At 52.1% G+C, this 23,719-nt stretch overlaps 1 protein-coding gene across 1 annotated transcript; it reads left to right on the top strand.

The window, feature by feature from the left end:
- Positions 1-3,247: 3,247 nt before the first annotated feature.
- Positions 3,248-23,532, top strand: LOC122704044 (myelin and lymphocyte protein). The gene is made up of 4 exons (XM_043918751.1): positions 3,248-3,452; positions 17,598-17,765; positions 19,061-19,186; positions 22,975-23,532. Exons 1-4 carry the CDS (start codon positions 3,360-3,362, stop codon positions 23,047-23,049), a joined length of 462 nt encoding a protein of 153 aa, XP_043774686.1. The 5' UTR covers positions 3,248-3,359; the 3' UTR covers positions 23,050-23,532.
- Positions 23,533-23,719: the final 187 nt, after the last annotated feature.

Here is a 23,719-nt window from a genome sequence, read left to right as displayed (position 1 = left end):
GAGCCCAAGCCAGGCTGGGCTGGTGGGTGCTCTCGGGTCTCCCTGCACTTTCCTTCCAGCACCAAACCCTTTACACATTTATCATGCAATGTTTGATTCACCTCTCTCCCCTGTGCTCTAGGGTGAGCTTCAGAAAGGCAGGGATCCACACCCTTGCCAACATTTGTTATTTGTCTTCTTTTCGATAATAGCCATTCTGGAAGGTATGAGGCGAGACCTCACCATGGTTTTGATTTGCATTTCCCTGATTATGTTGAGCATCTTTTCATGTGCCTGTTGGCCATTTCCTCTTTGGGAAAATGTATATTCAATTCTTCAACCCATTTTTAAATTGTTGTTGTTGTTTTTTTTTTACATTGAGTTATAGGAGCTGTTTAGATATGTTGGATATTAACTCCTTTTATCATTTGCAAACATTTTTCTCATTCAGTGGTTTGCCTTTTCATTTGTCAATGGTTGTTTTTGCTGGGCCAAAGCTTTCAAGTTTAATTAGGTCCCATTTGTTTACTTTTGCTATTATTTCCTTTGCTTTAGGAGACAGATCCAAAAAAGTACTATTACAATTTCTTTCAAAGAATGTTCTGCCTATGTTTTCCTCTAGGAGTTTTATGGTTTCCTGTCTTACGTTTAGGTCTTTAATCCATTTTGAGTTTTGTATATGGTATAGTAGAATGTACTACTTTATTCATTTATTTATATTTATTCATTTATATATGGCTGTCCAGTTTTCCTACCACCACTTATTGAAGAGACTGTCTTTTCTCCATTGTATATTCTTGCTCCCTTCATCCTAGATTAATTGACCATAAGTGCATGGGTTTATTTCTGGGCTCTCTAGTCTGTTCCATTGACCTATGTGCCTGTTTCTATGCCAGCACCACACTATTTTAACAACTAGCTTTGTAGTTTAGTCTGAAGTCAGGACGAGTGATTCCTCCAGTTCTGCTCTTTCTCAGGATCACTCTGGTTACTCAGGGTCTTTTGTGTTTTGGGCTGGAAGAAGCACAAGCTGGAATCAAGATTGCTGGGAGAAATATCAATAACCTCAGATATGCAGATGATACCACCCTTATGGCAGAAAGTGAAGAGGAACTAAAAAGCCTCTTGATGAAAGTGAAAGAGGAGACTGAAAAAGTTGGCTTAAAGCTCAACATTCAGAAAACTAAGATCATGGCATCTGGTCCCGTCACCTCATGGGAAATAGATGGGGAGACAGTGGAAACAGTGTCAGACTTTATTTTTTTGGGCTCCAAAATCACTGCAGATGGTGACTGCAGCCATGAAATTAAAAGACGCTTACTCCTTGGAAGGAAAGTTATGACCAACCTAGATAGCATATTAAAAAGCAGAGACATTACTTTGCCAACAAAGGTCCGTCTGGTCAAGGCTATGGTTTTTCCAGTGGTCATGTATGGATGTGAGAGTTGGACTGTGAAGAGAGCTGAGCGCCAAAAAATTGATGCTTTTGAACTGTGGTGTTGGAGAGGACTCTTGACAGTCTCTTGGACTGCAAGGAGATCCAACCAGTCCATCCTAAAGGAGATCAGTCCTGGGTGTTCATTGGAAGGACTGATGTTGAAGCTAAAACTCCAGTACTTTGGCCACCTGATGCGAAGAGTTGACTCGTTGGAAAAGACCCTGATGCTGGGAGCGATTGGGGGCGGGAGGAGAAGGGGACGACAGAGGATGAGATGGCTGGATGGCATCACCAACTTGATGGGCGTGAGTTTGAGTAAACTCCGGGAGTTTGTGATGGACAGAGAGGTCTGGCGTGCTGCAATTCATGGGGTCACAAAGGTCGGACACGACTAAGCGACGGAACTGAACTGAACTGAACACATTTTAAAATTATTTGCTTTAGTTCCACAAAAAATGTCATTAGTATTTTGATAGGGGTTGTATTGAATCTTTAACAATATTAATACTTCCAATTCATGTTGGCAAGGATGTGGAGAAAAGAGAACCCCCGTACGCTGTTGGTGGGAATGTAAATTGATGATGCAGCCACTTTGGAAAATAGTATGGAGGTTCTCAACATACTAAAATTGGAACTTTCATCTGACCCAGCACACCTGGGTATATGTCGGAGAAAACCAAACCACCTCTTTGAAAAGATACATGCACCCTGATGTTCATAGCAGCATTATTTGCAATCGCCAAAGTATAGAAGCAACCTAAATGTCCATCAACAGATGAATGGATAAAGAAGATGTGAGATACACAGATACACACACACATACACAATGGAACACTACTAAGCCATGAAAAAGAATAAAAACGTTGCCATTTGCAGTAACATGGATGGACTTGGAGGACATTAGACTCAATGAAATGTCAGGCAGGGAAAGGCAAATACTGTGTGATATTCATATATGAAATCTAAAAATATACAACAAACTGGTTAATATAATAAAAAAAGAGGCAGACTCACAGATGCAGTTTTCAAGTGTGTGGGTTTTATGCAAGGGGCACAGAGGCAGTGGGGACAGTCAGCCGTCTCCAGTCAAGAGGCCCGCTTGCCCTCCATGTGGCCTGGGCATGTTCCTTCTCCACTCTGAGCCTGGAGGTGGGTGACACCCGCTGGAAAGGCTCCTTGAGATTAAATGAGGTCACGTGGGCAAAGAGTCTAAGGGGTGCTGGGCACTTAGCAGGCCCTCAGCAGTGCTGGTTCCCTCCACCGTCCGAGGTTCAAGGCAGGTGTGATTGCCCTTAATCCATCGCCCAGCAGTTCCAGCGCCAAGTGGTGCGGACCAGGGTGGTGCAGAGTTCCAGGCTCCAGGGTCTGAGGGCGCAGGGAGAAGGCATGGGTGGCCGTACTGGTCTCAGCACGTCCCTGCAAGGCAGGGACCTAGTCCCACGGTGAACTTGGATGCATATTAACGCACCCGGCAGAAAGATAAAAGAGCCCCAACTTAAGAACAGTTTGCGCCATGCTGATCCAAGAGGTGCCACGGTGCCTGCGGAGTTTGGGGAGCCTAGCTGCTGATGGTGATCATTCTTAAGAAATGCCGATCACCTGCAAAAAGTGTAAAGCGCCTCACCGAATGGCTATTCGGCTTCCGATGGAAGGTGGCGCCCAGACGTGGGGTTCAGGAGTCAAACCCCAGTCTCAACCTCGGAGTGTTTCAGGGCTGCGCCCACGGCGCTGGGCAGGGCCCTTGGGGCGCACCCCGCGGTTTCGGGCGGGGACCGGGCGGCGGCGGCCGGGGCTCCTCCCTCTTCGGCCAGGGCGCCCCTGCTCTTAACCCGCGCGCGGGGGCGCCCGGGCCACTGGGCTCCGCCGAGCAAGAGAGCGGTCAGCGCAGAGTCAGAGCTGCGCTCGTCCCGTCCGGTTCCGAGGCCGTCGCCGAGCCGCCAGCATGGCCCCCTCAGCGGCGTCCGGCGTCAGCAGCCTGCCTAGTGGTTTCGCTGTCTTCACCACCTTCCCGGACCTGCTCTTCATCTTTGAATTTGTGAGTGGCTGGCGCGCCTGGCGCCGGCGCCGGGGAAGGCAAGACGGGATGGGTCGTGGAGTGCGCTCTCCTCTGCCGCAAGCCGCGAGGGTCCGTGCGCCTCGGGTAGCCGGGGAAGGAAAGGCTCTCCCCAACCCCCACCCCGCGATGCTACTTTGGCCCCTTCTAGCCCAAGATAAACCGTCTCGAGATTTGGGTGGAAAAACCAAACTCGCAACACGGATCAAATGTCGGAAGCTGGCCCGGGTCTATTGGGAGCGCTCCGGGTCCAAAGCTGCGCTCCCAACCTGCTTCTCATGGGCTTATTGGCGATCGGCGTCCTTGTAGAGGCACCCAGCTCTCCCCAGGGTTAGGATTTTGTTTTAAAATTTAAAAATCAGCAAAAGACACCTGCGTATTACCAAGCTAAGGGTGGAGATAGGGTTACTGTCATAGGAGGAGCCGAATCTGGGTTGTTTTCTCTTGAACGTTTCTGGTGAGTGAAGGAATTGGCCACCACTTTGATCTGGAAATAACCCCACAGGCTGTGACTGCTCTGCCACAGTCATTGTGCACAGTGTGGAGTGTGGGGGAAGGAGGAGGAACCTGAAAGCCGGGCCCTGACTTGGCTGACCTTGAGCATCCAAGGACTTCTGCACCTGCTATTGGTCCCTCCTTACACTGAAGCCCCAACGGGAGACTGTGGGAAAGCGCTTCCTCCTCAGGGCTCCTGGAAAGTGCTCTCTGTGGGGAGGCTTCAGACCACCCTCAGCCTAAGCTCCCCAGGGTCCCTGGCCCTCACCTGGGAAGGGGCAGGCTGTACTTCTTTCCTGGGTGCGGTTCCGTGAGCCAGGAGACTCTTGTCCCTGCACCCCTACCGCAGTAGTGGCTGCCTGGAGTGTTAGCCTGTAAAGAAGACATCCAACCTGTTTAAAAATGGGACCCCAGCTTCTTACCTCCTGCTTGGTTGGGGAAGGCATGAACAGCAAACCCAGCCGGTTCTGTTACCCATGGAGGGTAGGGGGGAGCGCCCACGGAGGAGAGGGCTGAAGGGGTCAAGGTTGCCTGGTGGTACCGTACAACTGAACTTGAGCCCAAACCTGCATGTACACAGGGTAACTTTAAATCCTGGTGCTAGCCAGAATCCAGGAAGTGACATCTAGAAGAAGCTCTAGACACTTCTAAGCACAGCCACACTATTTGTAGGTGGGGACACCCAGTCCCAAAGTGGAAGCGGTTTGCATTCACTGGAAAATTCCTTCCCCAGATGGCTCATCTCTGTGCTTCTATTCAGCACTTAGCCTAAAAATGAGCATGTATAGTAAGCAATAGGTTGTCCCTTCAGAGGCTACTGTATTTATAGCAAGAGAATTTGGTGATTGTAAGTGATGAAGGCTAAAGGTGAAGTGTGTGATGGGGCAGAAAGATTTTTAAGCCACAGGACTTGCTAGTATCTCTTGAGTTGCCCTAATGAGTTGTTTACTCTGCCTTTGTAGCTATTTGGGGAGCATTATAACAAGAAGCATAAGAAAATGTGTTGAGAATTCCTTGGTGGTCCTGTGGTTAAGAATTTGCCATTCTACTACCAGGGGCCAGGGTTCAATCCCTGATTGGGGAACTAAGATGCCAAAAGCCATACAGCATGGGTAAATAAATAAATTTTTTAAAAATGTGTTCATTTGGCTTAATACAAAAGACTGTGGCACACCTTCCTCCTCTTGGCCCGACTTGAATAGGTGTGTGAATATGTGTACTCATAGAGGCAGTTTTCACAATAGTCAACCAATGGAAACAGCCCAAATGTCCCATCAAGGGGTGAATGGATAAATGAATTGTGATATTCTATGCAGTGGAATATTATTCAACTGTAGAAAAGAACTGAAACAAGTACTGAAACATGTTGATAAACCTGAAAACACTATGCTAAGTAAAAGAAGCCAAATACAAAAGTATTTGATTCCACTTATATGAAATGTCCAGAATGGGTAAATCTCTAGAGACAGAGCACAGATTGGTGGTTTGCCAGGGGCTGAGAGGAGAGAGAAATGTGGAGCAACTTAATGGGCATGGAGTTTCCTTTGGGGATGATGAAAATGTTTTGAAGTTAGATAGAGGTGGTGAGTGCACAATATCCTGAAGGTATTAAATGCTATTGAACAGGTCAATTTTAAATGGTTAGTTTTCTGTTGTGCCATCTTCATTTTCACTTTTTAAAAATTGAAAACTATTTCAAAAATGACAGAAAAGTATACAAACTTTAATAGGCATTCATGTAATTATCACTCAACTTTATTATATCTTAATATTTTTCCTTATTTATCTCAGTAGTAAGGAAATAGAGCTTTCAGATGACAGATATCTAAGCCACCTGGATATTCTGCTATTATCTTACTCTCTTCCCTTCAGCCTCAGGACCACCTCTGGGCTGAACATGTGTTCAATGTTAGACTTTTACTGCACCCCTAACTATCTATGATTACACCTGTGTGGTTTCATGTTTTCCTGCTTTATAGAAAGGACGGTACACATCCTTCTTCAACATGGGTTTCATACAACCTTGTTCTGAGGTTTATACACACTGACACTCTTTATTCGGTCTTTTATTGATGGGCATTAGGGTAATTTCCAAATGTGATATAGCAGACGGCACTGCCAAAGAACATTCTTGAGTTTGCTCCTGTACTTTGGGGAATTTCTTTTGAGAATACAAAGAGATTTGACTCGCTGGGTCATAGGGATTGCATACCCTCATTTCCCCAAATGTTAGCACACTGATGTCCAAAACGGTTACTCCAACTCATAAGTGAGGTTACCAGGAAGCTGATGAAGCTTAATTAAGCTCAGGACCCCTTCTTGCTCAGGCCCCTTCCAAGACTCCGGCTGACTTTGCATTCCTTTAGAAAGAAGGTCTCCATACTGTATAACCCTCCTGACTCCCACCAGCAGCTTATCAAAGTCCCCATTGTGCCTCATCTTGCCTCACTTGGTAGAGTCAGACTTTGTAATTTTCTGCTAGTCCAATGGGTGTGAAAGGCTTCATTATTTTTTAAATCTGTGGTCCAGCAAGTTGTTGATTACTCACAGTCCATATTCTCATGCTTGACCTCCCAGTCGCCTGGGAGGCGCCGCAGTCAAACTTTCAGCCTCCAGGTCTGCAGGGTGGAGCTCTGCTGAGCTCCCCAAGACCAGGAAACTGCCCAGGAGCAGGGAAGGGTGGTAGCTTGGGTGGAGCAAGGCAGCCCTTCCCTAGGCCTGCACCCCTACCCTTGGGCTCCCGACCTCTGAAGGCTGTGGCAAGACCCTGTCTCCATAACCGCCCCAGAGCCACCAAGGCCCTGCTGCTGCAGCAGGCGGTGGGTCACAGGTGTACACCCCCCTTCAGGCGCAGGTGGAATGTCAAATGTCCCCCCGCCCCCAACAGCTCCACCCAGGGCTTTGCTCTGGCCTCTCCCCCCTCACCCACCCAAGGGAATTTTTCCTTTTGGAGCCAAGGCTCTGGTTTCCCTTCCCCCGCCCCTCCACTGCCCTCGCCTAAGCCAGGGGCTTCACGACACTGGGACATGTTCAGAAAACAGGATGTTAACATAGGATGCTTTTGTCTCAAGCTCCAGCCAGGGTCCCCAAAGGAAACTTTTTTCACAAAGTGTTGATAGGGACACCTCCCTTTCAAAACCTTTGGAGGGGTTGCCTGAGAACAGGTTATGTAATAATCTTTCCCCCAACTCCTTCCCCCCCAGCCTGCTAGAGGCAGAGCTAGAGGACATTAAGAGAACATTTGTGTGGAGAGTGTGCTGGGGCCGCCACCCACATCTCCAGGCATGCTGCTGCCTCACCCCCGCCTGCACACCTCAGGAGCCCGAGGACTCAGAGAAGGTCAAGTTGTGAGGGGCAAAGCCTGTGCTGTGCAGTTTTAGGGGTGAAGGTGGGGAACCACCTGGAACCACTGACCGTGCCGACGCTTACAGTGGACTGCACGTTCGCTTAGTCGCTCAGTCGTGTCGACTTTGTGACCGGTGGACTGCAGCCCGCCAGGCTCCTCTGTCCATGGGGTTCTCCAGATAAGAATACTGGAGTGGGTTGCCATGCCCTTCTCCAGGGGATCTTCCCAACCTAGGGATCAAACCCAGGTCTCCTGCATTGCAGGGAAGCCTGAACATAGTAGTTATTAATACTAAAGTGAGACTTTCAGGGCCCCAAAGTGACTGGGGGCTTTTTATTATTTGACAGTGACCAGAAAAGTCCTCGGGACTCCTTGGCAGCTCAGCTGGTAAAGAAGCCATCTGCAGTGCAGGAGACCCCGGTTTGATCCCTGGGTCGGGAAGATCCCCTGGAGAAGGGATAGGCTACCCACTCCAGTATTCCCAGGCTCCTTGATGGCTCAGATGGTAAAGAATCCACCTGCAATGCAGGAGACCTGAGTTCGATCCCTGGGTTGGGAAGATCCCCTGGAGGAGGGCATGGCAACCTACTCCAGTGTTCTTGCCTGGAGAATCCCCATGAACAGAGGAGCCTAAGGGACTACAGTCCATGGGGTCACAAAGAGTCGGACATGACTGAGCGACTAAGCACAGCAGAGAAAAGTCCTGGCACTTACCCTAGAGTTTCACCTGTCTGGGGAAAGGCAGACCCACAGAACGGGAACTAGACAGTGGGGCTGGGGTGGGGGCAGGATAACAAAGCAGTTTTCTAATGGGAGGTTGGCATTCTGGCTCCACGGGAAAGGCAGCCTGGAGACCCCTAGGGAATGAGAGCTGTTGAATCCCAGAAACCTAGAATCTTTAGAGCTGGGGGGCAAACAGGCTCAGAGAGGGGAGGCACTCGCCTGGGAACTCCATCTCCAGGATGGGCCTCCTTGCAGTGACAGCAGGTCCTGAATTCGCGCCAACACCCGTGACAAACTTTTGCCTACAGCAAAAGGGATCCCTCTGCCCACCTGGCAGCCCTGGATGAGGCCTGGTTCCCTCTTCTCCCCCAACTCCCTCAGAGGGTTAAGGGACAGTTCAGAGATACTGGGGAGCCCACACCCGCCTAAGGCCTTGTTGTTAAAAATACCCTGGAGGTTCTGAGCCACTAGTTCCTGGGCAGGTCCAAGAATCTGCATTTGATACCCACTGCATGGCCCCCAGTGACCCAGCTGGGTTTGGAGCGGTCCTTGGGAGGCCAGTCTACACCCTGAATGCTTAAGGGGGGACAGTGAAAAGCTTGGGCGGGGAGCTGGGTGCCCTGAGGTTCCCCTGGGTTCCTGGCAAGTACCTCTCTGCTCCTGGGTTAATTTTCCTGTTACCCCAGCCAGGGACCTCTCTTCCAGTCACCAGGGAGGGGGCCGGCCCTGCTGGCTTCTGCTGGGCAGCCTGGCTTCCCTGACTGTGCCCTCTGACTCCTGGCCCTGGGTCTCTCCTGTGTTGCCGGCCCCTCCCGGGAGCTGTTAAGGGCACAGCTGGATTTTCACCTTTCTTCTTCTCTAAAGGGAGGGAGGTAGAAGCCTCTCAGGGGTTTGTCCTTGGAGCTGAGAAGTGACTTTTCAAGTTTTTCAAGAACGGGGAAGGCTACTTTGATCAGGAAACAGTGACTTTGAGCTGTTTTCTGGAAAATGCTAAGTGTGAAGATGTGGCCTATCTCCCTGATCTGTGCGTGCATGTGTCATCATGACCAAGCCACCTTGAAAAAGATTACTTTTAAGTTTTCCATAAGTCATCCCCAAGTCAACGCTGATGGGGCCCCCTTCTCTGTCTGAGCGCTGACAGAAGAGAGGAGGCAGGTTCCAGATGCCCCCGCAAAGGCACAGCTCACACTCAGGGTCAGGCTGGCTATTTGCACCCGCAGCCTCCACGCCCCCGCCCCCTCCCCCCGGCTGCCAGAGAGCATGGAGGAGGGTCACGCTGCTGGCGACGCAGCTCTGGGCCGCTGCAGGAGTGCCTTGGCTTTTTTTTTTTAATTAAAGAACAGTTGATTTGCAGTGTTGTGCCAACCTCTACTGTACAGCAAAGTGACTCAGGTTTACACATGTGCACATTGTTTTTATTTATTTTAATTTGTTTATTTTTAATTGAAGGATAATTGCCTCATGGTATTGCAGTGGTTTCTACTGAACATCGATATGAATCAACCATAGGTTTACATTCTGCTTTTAATATTCTTTTCCATTATGGTTTATCCCAGGAGACTGGATATAGTTCCCTGTGCTATACAGGAGAACCTTGTTGTTCATCCACGCTAAATGCAGAAGTTTGTATCTACTAACCGCTAACTCCCAGTCCGTCCCTCGCCTTCCTCCTCTCACCTTTGGAAACAAGTCTGATCACTGTGTCTGTGAGTCTGTTTCTGTTTTGTAGCTAGGTTCATTTGTACCATATTTTAGGCTTCATGTATAAATGATATCAGAGCTTCCCAGGTGCCGCTAGTGATAAAGAACCTGCCTGCCAATGCTGGAAATATATGTTTGACCCTTGGGTTGGGAAGATCCCCTGGAAGAGGGCACGGCAACCCACTCCAGTATTCTTGCCTGGAGAATCCCATGGACAGAGGAGCCTGGCAGGCTGCAGTCCATAGGGTGGCAAAGAGTCGGACAGGACTGAAGTGACTTAGCACACATGCACATAAGTGATATCATGTGGGATTTGTCTTTCTCTTTCTGACTTACTTCACTTAGTATGAGATTCTCTAGTTCCATCCATGTTGTTACAAATGGCATTACTTTGTGCTTTTATATAGCTGAGTGATGTTCCATTGTATATGTGTACCACGTCTTCTTAATCCAAGGGCTTTGCTCTGGATTCAAGACACATTGTCTGAAGGAGGGGCTGGGTGTGGGGACTGGGCCACCTGGGGCTGGCCTCGAGGTGGAGTGGGGCCAGCCTGCACCTGGCTGGGGGCTGGCTCTTCCTGGATTCAGTGCTGGGCCCCAGCTCCCGCGCCTCCGACAAGCCTAGCCGGGCTTCCTCCTGGCTCTCACTTGGCACCTGGACTTGGTGCTTTGGACCGGGGCCCCTGGGGTAAGCATTGAGGAGATGCCCCAGAGGGTGTTCCTTCTGGATGCTGAGGGATGTGAGGACACCAAGTGGCTGACACCCCTGGGCCCCGAGGCAGTGCCTTGCGGAGACGTGGGCCAGCTCCTCACAGCTTCCAGACTATCCACGGCGCATAGGGCAGGGCCCTGGTACACTGTGCGTCATGGAACTCTGACTTGCCTCCTGCATTCTGGTGGGAAGCTGAGCTTCCTGGTAGCTTCCGGGTGGGCAGTCTGTAGCGGTGTAACTAGTTCTAGGGTAATGTAGCAGCCTCGACTCTCCGCCTTGATTCCCAGGCTCCCTGTCCCTCCCTTGTTGTTGTTCAGTTGCTGAGCCGTGTCCGACTCTTTGCGACCCTATGAACTGTAGCACATCAACCCTTTCTGTCCCTCACCATCTCCCCGAGTTCGCCCAAGTGCATGTCCATTGCATCAGTGATGCCATCCAACCATCTCATCCTCTGCCGCCCTCTTCTCCTTTTGCCTTCAGTCTTTCCCAGCATCAGGGTCTTTTCCAATGAGTCCAGGTGGCCAAAGTGTTGGAGCTCCGTCTTCAGCATCAGTCCTTCCAATGAGTATTCAGGGTTGATTTCCCTTAGGGTTAACTGGTTTGATCTCCTTGCACTCCAAAGGACTCTGTCCGTCCCACTATGTGATTAATATTGTGCTCACACTGGGGCAAAACAACCCCTGTGTTGAATCATTTTAATACACCAAGGTCCTAGGACCTAAAAACATCTGTAGGAACCAGAAGAAAAGCCTTGTCACCAGCCGTCACCCATTGATGGGTGGTGGGAAGAAGGGCCACACAGCCAGTCTCAGCCGACCTGAAATTCCACACTGGAGCCTTGGTTCCTGTTAGAATGCAGTCAGGCTAGGAGGGGAGAGGCAAGAAGAGAGGAGCAGGAAGGAGGGGGAGAAGCACCCCCTCATGCTTATGACCAGTGCCATGGAGAGAGAAGGGGGTGGGTACTGGGGTGGTGGAGATTTCCCTGCAACCCGTGGGAGGAGGGACTCCGGCCTGGACACACTCGTCCTGTTAACATCAGCTACGGACCTGAACTCACAGCCTATCTCTGAATCCCAAACCTCTATCCATCTCCTCACCAACAGACTCAAGGCCCCCTGAGTCCTGGCCTCATCCTCAGATTAAAGGGACCCGTCTATGGCGTTGCACAGAGTCGGTCACGACTGAAGTGACTTAGCAGCAGCAGCAGTGCATGCATGTATGCTCAGGGGTGTCCAACTCTTTATGACCCCATGGGCTGTAGCCCGTCAGCCTCCTCTGCCATGGGATTCTCCAGGGAAGAATATTGGCGTGGGTTACCATGTCCTTCTCTAGAGGATCTTCCCAATCCAGGGATCGAACCCGAGTCTCCTGCATCTCTTGCATTGGCAGCTGGATTCTTCACCACTTGAGCAAGCTGGGAAGCAAAAGGGACACTATCTAAGTCTATATTGGGAGGGTGATGTCATAATGGGTCCCCCAGAAAGAGCGAGCCTGCTGACAAAGGGGCCAAAGGGCAGAGCACCTGGAAAGTAAACTGAGTCACGAACCCTTAGCACGTCTCCTGGTGCTCCCCATCGCAGTAGCCTCAGAGGAGGAGAGGGTCCTCACACAGAGAGTCTCTGACCTGCCCCAGACACCTCACAGGGTCAGAGGAGGGGGCCTTTTGCACATTTCTGGGCTCTGTCCCTGTCCTGGGCAGCAGTGCTTAGCTGGTCATCCTCACTGGGACGTCGACACTTTCACCAGGACCTGGCTTTGCCCTTGGTGGCCCCAGAGCTGCTCAGGTGGGGCTCGGCTGTAGGACTGGATGAGAGGGGACAGGAAGGAGAGGCGGGTTCCAGGTACGAGTGTGGTTCTGAATGAAGTCTGTCTCCCTGGGCGCACCTGCCCTCCGTGCACTTTGCTCTGTGTCTGCTAAATGCACGAGTGAATGAATGAATGAGTGGGTGACTGAGGAAGTGAGCAAGTGAAAGACAGCTTTCCTTAGACTTGCTGGGAGCCCAGTCCTTCAATACAAGGGTGGAGCGGCTCATATCAGAACTAGTGCTTGCTTCCTGCTCTCTCTGCCTTTCAGAACTGGAAGAGACCCCAGCCTCCCCCTCAGAAGTTTTCTTGGGTCCTGGGGGAGGCTTCAGTGCTCTGACCTCCCTTCCCGGGCCGCCTCCTGCCGTTTGATGCTCCCGCCCTCTTGACTTGGTGACTGTTCCCTTCTCTGCAGCGGCTGTTGCTGTTCAGTCGCTCGGTCGTGTCCAGCTCTCTGCGACCCCATGGACTGCAGCACGCCAGGCTTCCCTGTCCTTCACTATCTCTCTGAGTTCGCTCAAACTCATGTCCTTTGAGTCGGTGATGCCATCCAACCATCTCATCCTCTGTCCCCTTCTCCACCTGCCCTCAATCTTTCCCAGCATCAGGGTCTTTTCCAATGAGTCAGCTCTTCGCACCAGGTGGCCAAACTATACTTCTTTGCAGTAGTTCATCCTTAGCCAGCCTCTACACACACGCACGCATGCGTGCACACACACACACACACACACACACACAGGAAAATGCCCTCAACTCCACCTCATGGAATGATTGCTCTTTTCAGTCAACCAAGACTTAGAGCTGGGACTGCTACTTCTCCAGGAACACGGCTCCTCTACAGGTCAGGCCACCCTTACAGGCCCGCCTGGCATCGAAATGATCCCTGAATGCCAAAAGAGTTCCGAGAGTACAGACACTTCCAGAAACACCAGTTGGAGTTGCTGTTCCTGGGAGAGCACCTGAGGGCCTGGAGGTCCTGGCTGGCTATGTTCTGTGGCCAGCTCCCTGTAACCCCCCAGAATTAGAGGCACAGGCTCCTGTTCACACATGCCTTCTGGACCACCCGCTGCCCTGGGAGCTTGGAAATTCTGACACGGAGCCCCCCGGGACCACACTACTAGGTGTGTGTGTGAACAACCTTGCGTGGGACGTCCTCTTTGGAAAACGTCTTGCTTTGTTATTGGAAGAGTGCCTGCTCGTGGTGGCCTTGACAGAGTAAAATGGAACCCCAGAAAAATATTCAGAGAATTTGAGCAATTCTTCTGCCTTGTCCTCAGTGATCCGAGTCCTGCAGTGAAAACACTGGACGATTGTGGACCCGGAGCTCTCAGCCTTGCACAAGCGATGGAGACGGTCTGCTGGTCTCAAGAATGTACCGAAGGAATCCTTTTCCCTCTCTTGTAACCAAAGCTCATTGTTTGAAGGAAGGCTTTCTCATCTTTTTATGTCCTTCTGTTCCCTTTTGCAGAAGCGGACAAATTTCCCCCAACTTCTGATTTCCGGGAGATGGGAGGGTTTTCACTTTTCGATGCTTTTGGAATTTTATTTTTATTTTAAAATTCTGGGCCCCAGCGAGGTCTAGTGGGGATAAGTACATGTTGCCATCCTGACTGACTGGGGTTTGCACGTGGTTACAGGTGAGGCTTCCCCCCATCATGTGCCAGTCGTGACAGCAAGTATCTAAGCACTTACTGTGGGCTGCCTCCTGTAGGTATAGACCCATTTCACCCCAGCTCCATGGGGTGGGCCCTGCTGCTGTCACTGTTTTTCAGATAGGGACCAGAGAGGAAGGAATCAGCCCAGGGACAACCAGTCACCAGCAAAATGTGGGAGAGCTAATTCAAACTCAGGGATTCCGAAATCTATACCCTTAACCACTTTCACCTGCCTCCTCTTGATTAATTCAGAAATGAAAAGACAGAGGACTTCTCTGGTGGTCCAGCAGTTAGGACTCCGAGCTCCCAACGCAGGGGCCACAGGTTCGATCCTTGGTCGGAGAACTAAGATCCCATATGCTTTGCAGTGTGGAAAAAAAAAAAAAAAGAGAGAGAAAGGACCTACTCTGAATTCACATGAGAGCCCTCCCCAAGACCACCTGCTGAAGAAATTTTATTCACAAAAATCATCTGATGGGAGTGAACAACCAATAAAAACTTTTTGGCAATTTTTTGCCTAGTTTTGTACAACACCCTTGGTTCTTACAGCACTTCACCTCCGCTCAGCAGCTAAACCCAGACAGAGTGAAAGACAGAAGTTTCCAGTCCTAAAACACCAGGGTGGCTCAGATCCCAGCTCTACTCCATTCACGCACACAGGCCGTGTCCTTGCATCCAGAGGACACCCAAGGACGAGTGACTCCCACATTCAGGGCCAAACGGGGATGGAAGCTTAAGAAGAGGAAAGGAAACTTTGTACTGGAACCACTTGGGACCTGGAGTGGCATCTTGGCCAGCATCGCTAGATACCAGAGACAGAAGCCATTTCTTCTGGTTTGACGGGAGTTACCAGAACATCATCCACAGACGGATTGTGTTACGGAAACACATTCCAAAGCCTTTGCAAAGAGTTTGGGACGTCTGCTTCTTGTCCTAGAACTCTGCTCCTCTCCTGGGCATGAGGCCCAGGCACTGGGGTTTTGGAGGTGGCCCAGGCAGTGTAGACTGATGGTTAAGGACCGTGCTTTAGCCCAGGCGCCGCCTCCATTTTCCAGCATGGGGATCTGGGACCCAGAGAGAGAGCTCAACCGTGGTGACACCCAGGCCACTCAGCTTAGAGACATTCGTCTGAGACCACCCCTGCCGGCTTCACCACCTCTGTTATGAAGGATGATGTCCAGGGTGCAGGCCAGGGGCGGAGGGAACCTGGCCTGGTGACAGGGATGACTGGAAACTGGGGCCATGTCCCCACTGGCGTGACTGACATTTCAGAACCATTGCCTCTCAGCGTGCTTCCTGGGTGCTGGGAGCCCCCTCCGGGTTTCCTTTAGGAAGAGAAGTGCTTGAACCCTCACCTACCCCTTCGCTCTTGACAAATATTTGGCCAGTGGGGTCCTGAGGCCAGGGTGGGGTGGACTGCTCCCTGCCCTGGACGCCTTATCTCCTGGGTGTGGGCTTCGGCTTGCTGTTTGCTCTCTGCAAACTTTGTAGGTGGAGTGTGGCCCGGCACTGGCTCAGCCACATGATTTATGCTGAATCTCGGTTTTCCACTGAGTGGGGCCAGGGAAGCCTTTGAGGTGGCCCAGCAACTAGTCCCGTGTGGAGGTCACACTGCCTCCAGCCACAACTCCTCCCACCCCTATGCCCCAGCCTCTTGCCTTCCTAAGCTGTCCTTGCTGCTCCAGCAGCCTCTGGGCCGGTCAGCTGCTCATTCCTCCCCTGGAAAGCCTCGTCCTGACCACTTGGCCAGGCACAGTAAAGAATCTGTCTGCCAGTGCAGGAGAGGTGGAGATGTGGGATTGATCCCTGGGTCGGGAAGATCTCCTGGAGAAGGAAATGGCAACCCATTCCAGTATTTTTGCCTAGAGAATTCCATGGCAGAGAAGCCTGGTGGGGTCACAAAGAGTCGGACATCACTGAGTGATTAAAAACAAATGAAATCAGCTAAGTCCACCTCTCCCTTCAAACCTCCTGGGGCCTTGTCCCAGTTGGTGCTACTCTGCCCACTCAGGGCTGGTAATCATCCTGAGTTGTCACTGACTGACTCGGGGTCTGTATGCCCTGGGCTGCTGGCATCCTGGGTAAGCAATCTTCACCCTGCCTGGGTGATGCCAGGCACAGGGCCAGAAGCTTCACACGCATGCACACAGTTTCAGGCAGTTCATACCACCCAAAGTGCCATTTGCAGTGGAGGAAGCTGGGGCCCAAGAGTTCCATGATATGGGGCCTCATCCAGCGGATTTGGTGGGGAGGCCCTCCCACATTACGTGCTGGCAGGCCCCTGCTCATGTGTTGGGCATGCCACATCCACCCTCTTCTCCATGCCAAGCTCTCGTGCCTTCCAAGTCCAAGTCCGTCTCATCCATCAGCACGCTCACCTCCTTCCGTCCCTGTTCCTGTGAAAAAGGCCTAGTAGTCTGTTTGATCTTCAAGGCAATTATGGATGAATCTACACACACGTCTCACTCTACAGCAGTCTGGGGGGTTTTATTTGGTGGAATTTGCTCCAATGATTATTGGAAAGTGTGTCCCACTAGGCCTCAGTTACCGCGAGAGGAAGTTTCCGGTGAGAGCTGCCTGCATCTGATTCACTGGGCCCACCTTGGCTTTGATCATTGCAGATTCTTCACTGCACTGATTTTTTTACCCAAATGTGATGGTCCCCTGGTGCTTCTCAGCTAAGAGGCTCAGAGAATATCTGTGAGGAAGTGCTGCCTCTTACCCAGCAAGCAGGCAGCAGGTTCAGGGAGACAGGGTCGAGGTGTGGCCATGTGCAGTCACACCACAGGGGCCCGTCTTCAACCCCCAGACCCTCAGGAGGATGATGCCAAGCTCTGCAGCTCCTTGGAGCCTCTGACTGCAAAGCCATGTCCACCTGTGTCCCAGCCCAGGCCTTTTCTGGCTAGGGAGACTTCACTGGAGTGGAGACGGACCAGGAAAAGGGGAGGCAGGTGCAGAGACTCCCAGCGCGGTTGTGCCTTGTCCACAGGGAGAGCTGGACTGGGGCACTGAAGTCATGACCCCTACATCTGTCCTTATGATCCTGCGGGCTCCCCGACCCTGAGGACACTAAGCAGGGTATCTTCTGGACAATGACGGCAGGGAGGAGTGTTTGTCTCATGGCTGTCCTAGGAAACCTTAGATCAGGCTGACCTGGGTCTCCCCACTCCAACCCCCCCTCCAACAGTCAGAGAACTTCTGAGACTTGGGGATTTCAAGATCAAGTTTTTTATTAAATGCTAATGATATAGTGTGGCTAATTTGTTTGGCCAAGACCAACAGAATCTGCTGGTCACTACCATTTTACAAGAGAAAGGATATCTGGGGGAGTTCCATGGCAGTCCAGTGGTTAGGCCCTGGGTTCAGTTCCTGGCTCAGCACAGCATAGCCTTCCCCCAACGACCGAAGGGATATTTTTCTATAAAAAATACTAGGAAAGATATAATCTCAGAACTTGCCCTTTACTGATAAAACTGGATGGTATAAATCCTTTCTAGGGATAACATTTTTAAGTCACGTATGCCTTTGTTTCTCACAAATGGGTCAGAACCACACCTGGGACACTGTGAGGATGAACTGAGTTAATATTTGTGAAGTGCCCCTGGCTCCCCAGCGTGACCTCGGGGTCTGGCCCTTCCTGGGCCTGGGCTCTCCTGGTCTGACCGTCACCCCTTCTCCCTCTCCCTCTGCAGGTCTTTGGGGGGCTGGTGTGGATCCTGATCTCCTCGTCCCACGTGCCTATTCCCCTAATCCAGGGCTGGGTCATGTTCGCATCGGTGTTTTGCTTCGTAGCCACCACCATCCTGGCCTTCTTGTATGTAATTGGTGCCCACGGCAACAGAACCTCATGGATCACCCTGGTGAGTCCAGCCCTGCGTGTCTGGGAGCAGGGGGTAGTGATGGACACTCCCCTGGGAGGCGGGCTTTTCCAGTGCTGGGTGAGGAGCCCTCCAAGGCCGAGCAGCCCACAGCAGCCCAGGGCTCCCGCGCAGGAGGCTGACTGTCTGTCCCCACCTGGTTCTCCGGGGGCTCTGCCTTCTCCTCTGTGATCACCCCTCTCCTGGAAACCAGCAGCCTGACATCCCTCCCTGTCCCTCCCGCACCTGCCAGGGGTCGGTCGGCATCTCCCACCGCCCAGCGGGACCGGCTTTCACCTCCAGGAGGGGCTGGGGAGCTGGAAGGGGGTGGGTCCTGCTGCCTCTAACGCGGGGTCACCAGAGAGGAACCTGGCGGGGAAGAGGGATGGCCTGTGATCGCTCTTCGCACGAATTCTGCCTGAGGCCCGTGAAGGGGGGAACTGACACCTGGGTCACCTGCCCTGACCTCCCCTGGACGGGCGTGGGGCTGTTAGCCAGGCCCCGTACTCTCCAAAGTCCTCCAGCCTAGGCTTAGAAACCCCCTGAAAATCCTAACTACTCAAAAGCCTGCTCTAGTGCTTTATGGCAAAAAAAGAATTTATTTGTTTATTTGGCTGTGCTGGGTCTTGCCTGCTTTGCTCGGGCTTGCCCCAGTCGACGTGAGCGGGGGCTCTCTCCGTCGTGGTGCCCGGCTTCTCACTGCAGCGGCTTCTCTGGCTGTGGCTCCCGGGCTCTGGAGTTCAAGCTCAGGAGCCGCGGCACACAGGCTTAGCTGCCCCGCAGCATGTGAAGTCTTCTCAGAACAAGGATCGAACCGCGTCTCCTGCATGTCAGTTGATTCCTACCCACTGTGACACCAGGGAAGGTCCTTTGTTTTGCTTTTAAACATAACTGGAGCCCCCATCCCTGGTCATCCTTCAAGGAAAAAGCTAACAACAAAACAACAATACAATTGGCCTGAGTCTTTCTTTCTGAATTGACCACCGAGGCCACCTCCAAACTGGGGACTGTGACCACAGCTGACACTTCTCAGGCCCAGAACTGATTTCTACCAGTTGCACGCAGAAAGGGCCGCTCCCCGACCCATGGCTAGATCCCACCTCACGGGAAAGCAGCACCCCCTCCTCCACTGAAGTCCTTACTCTGCCCCCGGCCTGGGGTCTCTAAGCAGGAGGGTGGGGCGGTGGCCCAGGCCAGGCAGGGTCAGGCGGGGTGGACAGGCCCTGCTGGGACCACAGGCCCCCCAGGTCTCCCGGCTGGCCTCCCCGTCTCTCTGATGGCTCTCTCTGACCCCACAGGATGCAGCCTACCACTCTGTCGCCGCCCTGTTTTACTTTGGCGCCTCTGTCCTGGAAGCTCTGGCCACCATCCAGCTGCAAGACGGCTTCTACTATAAATTTTACCATGAAAACATCTCAGCTGTGGTGAGTCCCCCGTCAAGGTGCTCTGTTCACAGCTCCCACTGCCCGCTGTCAAAGGTACTGAGTGGAAGGCTGCCCAGGCCTCCCTGTTGTGTTTTAGTTCACTAGATTTCAATTAAAATAAACCTCCCCCTCATTTCTGAAGGAACAGAGCCCCGGAGGAGGGAACTGGTGTGCCCAGGCTCCCATGACCGCCAGTCAATGCCATACTGCCCAGGCTGGGCAGGCTTTGAGAAGGAGGGCACGTGACCGGGGACTGGGCAGTGTATGAGCCCCTGTGGACGACCTTATTTACTCCCCCCCCGAAGCTTCCCAATGAGCAATGGGTGGAACAGGGGCTGGAACCGCCTTCATTCACCCCATTAGGAGGACAGACGGGATGAGACTGTGTATCTGGGGGGCACCTTGCCTGCAAGTCTCTGAGCTCTGAAAGGAATGTCCTCCACCTGGGAAGCCAGACCCTCTGGCAGGCTGTGCGGTCATAATCTGAATCTTCTTGTTGCTGGGATGGGTCAGGATGACAGGGAATAAGAGAATATATCATTTCATAAAACTCGTTTCCAGAGTTATGCATGTGTGGGCTTGCCCCAGTATGCTGACTCATTACATCAGATACATTTCTAACTGTGGATATTATTTAAAAACTAAGAAAAAGCTGTAGAAACAGCGCCCAGATTTCTCGTCAGCACCCTATGAATTAAGGAAATCCCAAGGTCAGATGTGATGACAGACCACGACATGCCCTCCCCCCGTGCCAAAGCTGTGCTACCCCCACCCCTGTGGGGAAAGGCAGAACAGAGGCTCAAAGAAAGCCCCCAGGGTGGGTGCCGTCGGGCTCTGGGAAGGGGGTTAGTGTGGGTGCCCTTCCTGCTCCCAGAGGGAGGGGTCTCGGCAAGAGAGCCTTGAAGCCTGTCTGCTCGTCCCCAGGGGCCCATCCCCTTCCCCGGGGAAGCCACACACTCCCCTCAGCTCCCAGCCGCTCCCCAGTTCCATAAGCAGGGCTCCCTCATGGTCCCTGGGACCCCCTCAACTGTCCCATAATGTGAGAGCCTCTCCCATATTAGTTCATCTCCCAAGATGGCTGGATTCTAAACAGAATCACAGCAGGCTCTCTTTCCCTTGGGAGACAGTCATTCGCCTCCTCCGTCACCTTCAGATGACTGTTTCATTGCCCCCTCACTAGAAAAACCACAGGTACCACCCCCAACCCAACCCCAGAAGCCTTCTCTCTGAACAGACATCAGCCAGGCATCTGACAACCATTTCTGTAGAATTATTGCAGACAAGGGCAGTGAAACCTAGATGGAATGTGGATAGTGGGCCAGCACTTGACTGACCAATCCAAGTGGGGTGAGTTAATGACCCTGTCCACTGGTCTAATCTCTAGTTGAAAACCGCTGGGCTCTACCATGTTCTGACTTTCCTACTTTCTATCAAAATACAGCATAGATGTCTTGGGTTTTCCTGGTGACTCAGCCATAAAGAATCCACCTGCCAATGCAGGACACATGGGTTTGATCCCTGGGTCAGGAAGATCCCCTGGAGAAGGAAAGGCAACCCACTCCAGTATTCTTGCCTGGGAAATCCCACGGACAGAGGAGCCTGGTGGGCTTCAGTCCACGGGGTCACAAAAGAGTCAGACACGACTTAGCAACTAAATAACAGCACAAATAGGCTTCTAGAGAGGTGAGGACACAGGGGTACAGCTTGATGAATTTCCGTAATCCATTCATTATTCATTGTTCACAACCCTCCGTGTAACAAACATCCAGACTAAGAAACAGAACATAATAAGCAGCCCACAGAAGTCCCTCCGTGCCCTGCCCCGCCATGCCCCTTCACTCAGGATAAACCCTGTCGTGATGTCTGGCTGCTGGGATCCACTTCACCTGCTTCGGGTCTTCATGAGCTGTGTGCCTTCTCCCGTGTCTGGCTTCTCTCCCCACGTCAGGCTTGTGAGGCTGTTCCACATCGCTGGGCGGGGAAGTAGAGGTTTGTTCTCTTTGCTGTTTACTGTTCCACTGATGACTACACCAGCATCATCTATTTCTCCTTTCCATGACTGATCCTGTCCCCATATCTTTGTGAGCTCAGTTGGAAAGCCGTGAGGAGACTGGCAAAGTCACGGGGGCAGAATCAGGAATCTAAATGCTGCCTACGGGCGGATACGCCGAGCTGAGCACACGCCCCTCCCCCACCAACCAGGGGGAATATGAGCCCCTTTTCATGTGAAGTCACATCTTTGTATTCAAAATATCAGTTGTGTCCAAGCCCGGGGGAGAAGGGATCATGAATACAGGCTCAGGATTTAACCCCAGACCCTGCCCAGACCGCACACGCCCTTCCCACAACCTAGGGTGGGGCGGCGGAGGAGGTGGGGCCGTCTGAGGATGTGAGAAGGCATGTCAAGACCTCTCCCCCGCGCACCTGGCCTTCTCGAGCATCTGACCACCCCTCACTCTCTTCTCCACACCTTCCTCAGGAGCTCAGCTTCCCCCTCTCTCCTGGGCTGGCAGCAGAGAGGCTGCACCAGAGGGATCCCGAGGATTGGTGAGAGTTGCCTGAAAGTAGCTGGAAATTTCTGGAGAAATCTGGTGGTTCCGGGGTCTTAACCATGGTGGACAGCAATGGCCATTGCTCATGGAGAGGGGTTTCTGAGGATCTGAGTTCACGTCCACTCCTGGTCCTGGCTCTCACTCTCCCCAGTGTGCCATCTCCTGACCTCCCTTTAAAATAAGTGTCTGTCTTCCTGCTCCTCTTCTGAGGAGCTTCTGCCAAGGGTCTCTCTTGGGCCTTGAGTCCCCCACATGGCACACTGCTCCTGCCTGATCGGCAGAGGTCTCTTCTGAGGGGCTTCTCACTCAGGTGTGACTGCTCCCTTTGGACAGGGTGTCTGATTCCCAGATGGATTCTCTTGCCTGGTTATTAAATAACTCAAGTTACTCGCCACTCCTGGCAATGAGGGTGAGGGCTCGCCCAGGTGTGGCGGCAGGGCGAGAGGGGCACCATGACTGCTGGTTTTATGAGGATTTTCAAGTCACGGGACTGCAGCCAGTAGGATGCTGTGCCTGGGTTGGAAACTCCTGACCCTCACACCCAAGGTCACAAGCCAGGTGCAGGTATTTGCTAAGGGCAGGAAACCTCTGGGGGCCAGCCACCCAGAGCTGGGTGATACTCCCCAAGCGAACACAGTGGGTTGGGGCCTTGAAAGGGCACAGAGTGACCTTTCTGCTGCATTTCCTGGCCTCTGCTCCCAGCAGCTCTCTCAGTGAGCCCCCTCTTTTTGCCAAAAGCTCAAAATCCCTCCTCCCCATCCCAGCCCCTCACTTCCTATGGCCTGGCTCCCTCCGAATAAGATTCCGGTCAGGGTTAGAAGATATCCAGGCGGCAAACCCATGTGTTCAAACTCTCTTGGCCAAGGCCGCTGGGATCACAGCTGGTGGACTCTGGTCCTACTGGTGTGCAGGAAGAAAGTTATCCATGAAGAGCAGGACATATTTGCCTGCAGTTATCCCTGGAGGGGTCTCTGGGGGCCCTCGTTTCTAGTTAGGCAGCGCTGACATGAAGACATGTGCAGGCACGCAAGTCCAGCGTGTCGTGAGGTCACCTGGAGTCTGCTCAGGGCTCCACACAGAGCACGTCTGCATGTGTGATGGGAAGCAGGGGCGTCCACAGGCTCCAGGGCTGCCAACCCCGAGCACCACGAGAGCGGCCAGCCCAGCGTGGACAGCCCGTGGCTTTCCAAGCTCCCCCATGAACAGCCAGTTAATTGTCATTTATCTCGGTTGCAGGTGTTTTCATATGTAGCCACTCTGCTGTACGTGGTCCATGCCATGTTTTCCTTAATCAGATGGAAGTCTTCCTAGAGCAGCAGAACTTAACTGAACACCAAGAGGATGTTCACCGATCGGCCGGCCTTCCAGCATAACACTTTAGAATACAGAATGTTCTTGAGAACGGATAAAGAGAGAGGTTTATTCTCCCGTATACCTTCATGTCAGAGTAAGGGGGCTTGCTACGTTTATCCTCCAACTGTTGAGCTGTCTTTCCAAGATCGTTTCCTATTTGAAAGGGGGCAGTGGGGTGGGGAGTGAGGACTGATCTGAGAGACCGTGACACTGGACTGCTGGCCCCTGGACCGGATCGTGAGGACTGCCTACTAGAGTTTTCCTCAGGCGCTTCTGAGTGTCCATCTTGCAGCAAGTTTCTCCATCTTCATGGAAATTCTGCATCTTCAAGGATAATCTACCTATCTTGGGGAATAAAAGTCGTTCAGCAAATATTCGCAGATGTCCACGGTGGGACAGGATAAACCCTTGAAATACTTTATAAAGTGTCTTTATGTTCAATACTTTTGTGGGAGTGTTTTATTTTTTAATTCTCCAGCACGGGAACACCATCATGTCAGCCTACTTTCTGAGGACTTGTTGGGTTAGATCAAATTTCAAAGGCAGCTGCAAAGGGCAGTTCCTATGACAGCTGTGTGTGCCTGGCCCCTGCATCTCCAAGAGCCCAGAGAGGGTATCCCATTCTCCC

The sequence above is a fragment of the Cervus elaphus genome, chromosome 11, assembly GCF_910594005.1.
Source record: "Cervus elaphus chromosome 11, mCerEla1.1, whole genome shotgun sequence".
In the NCBI taxonomy this organism is placed as follows: Eukaryota; Metazoa; Chordata; class Mammalia; order Artiodactyla; family Cervidae; genus Cervus; species Cervus elaphus.
Note: the sequence above shows the minus strand (reverse complement) of the source record. Positions and strands in the feature narration are given on the sequence as shown.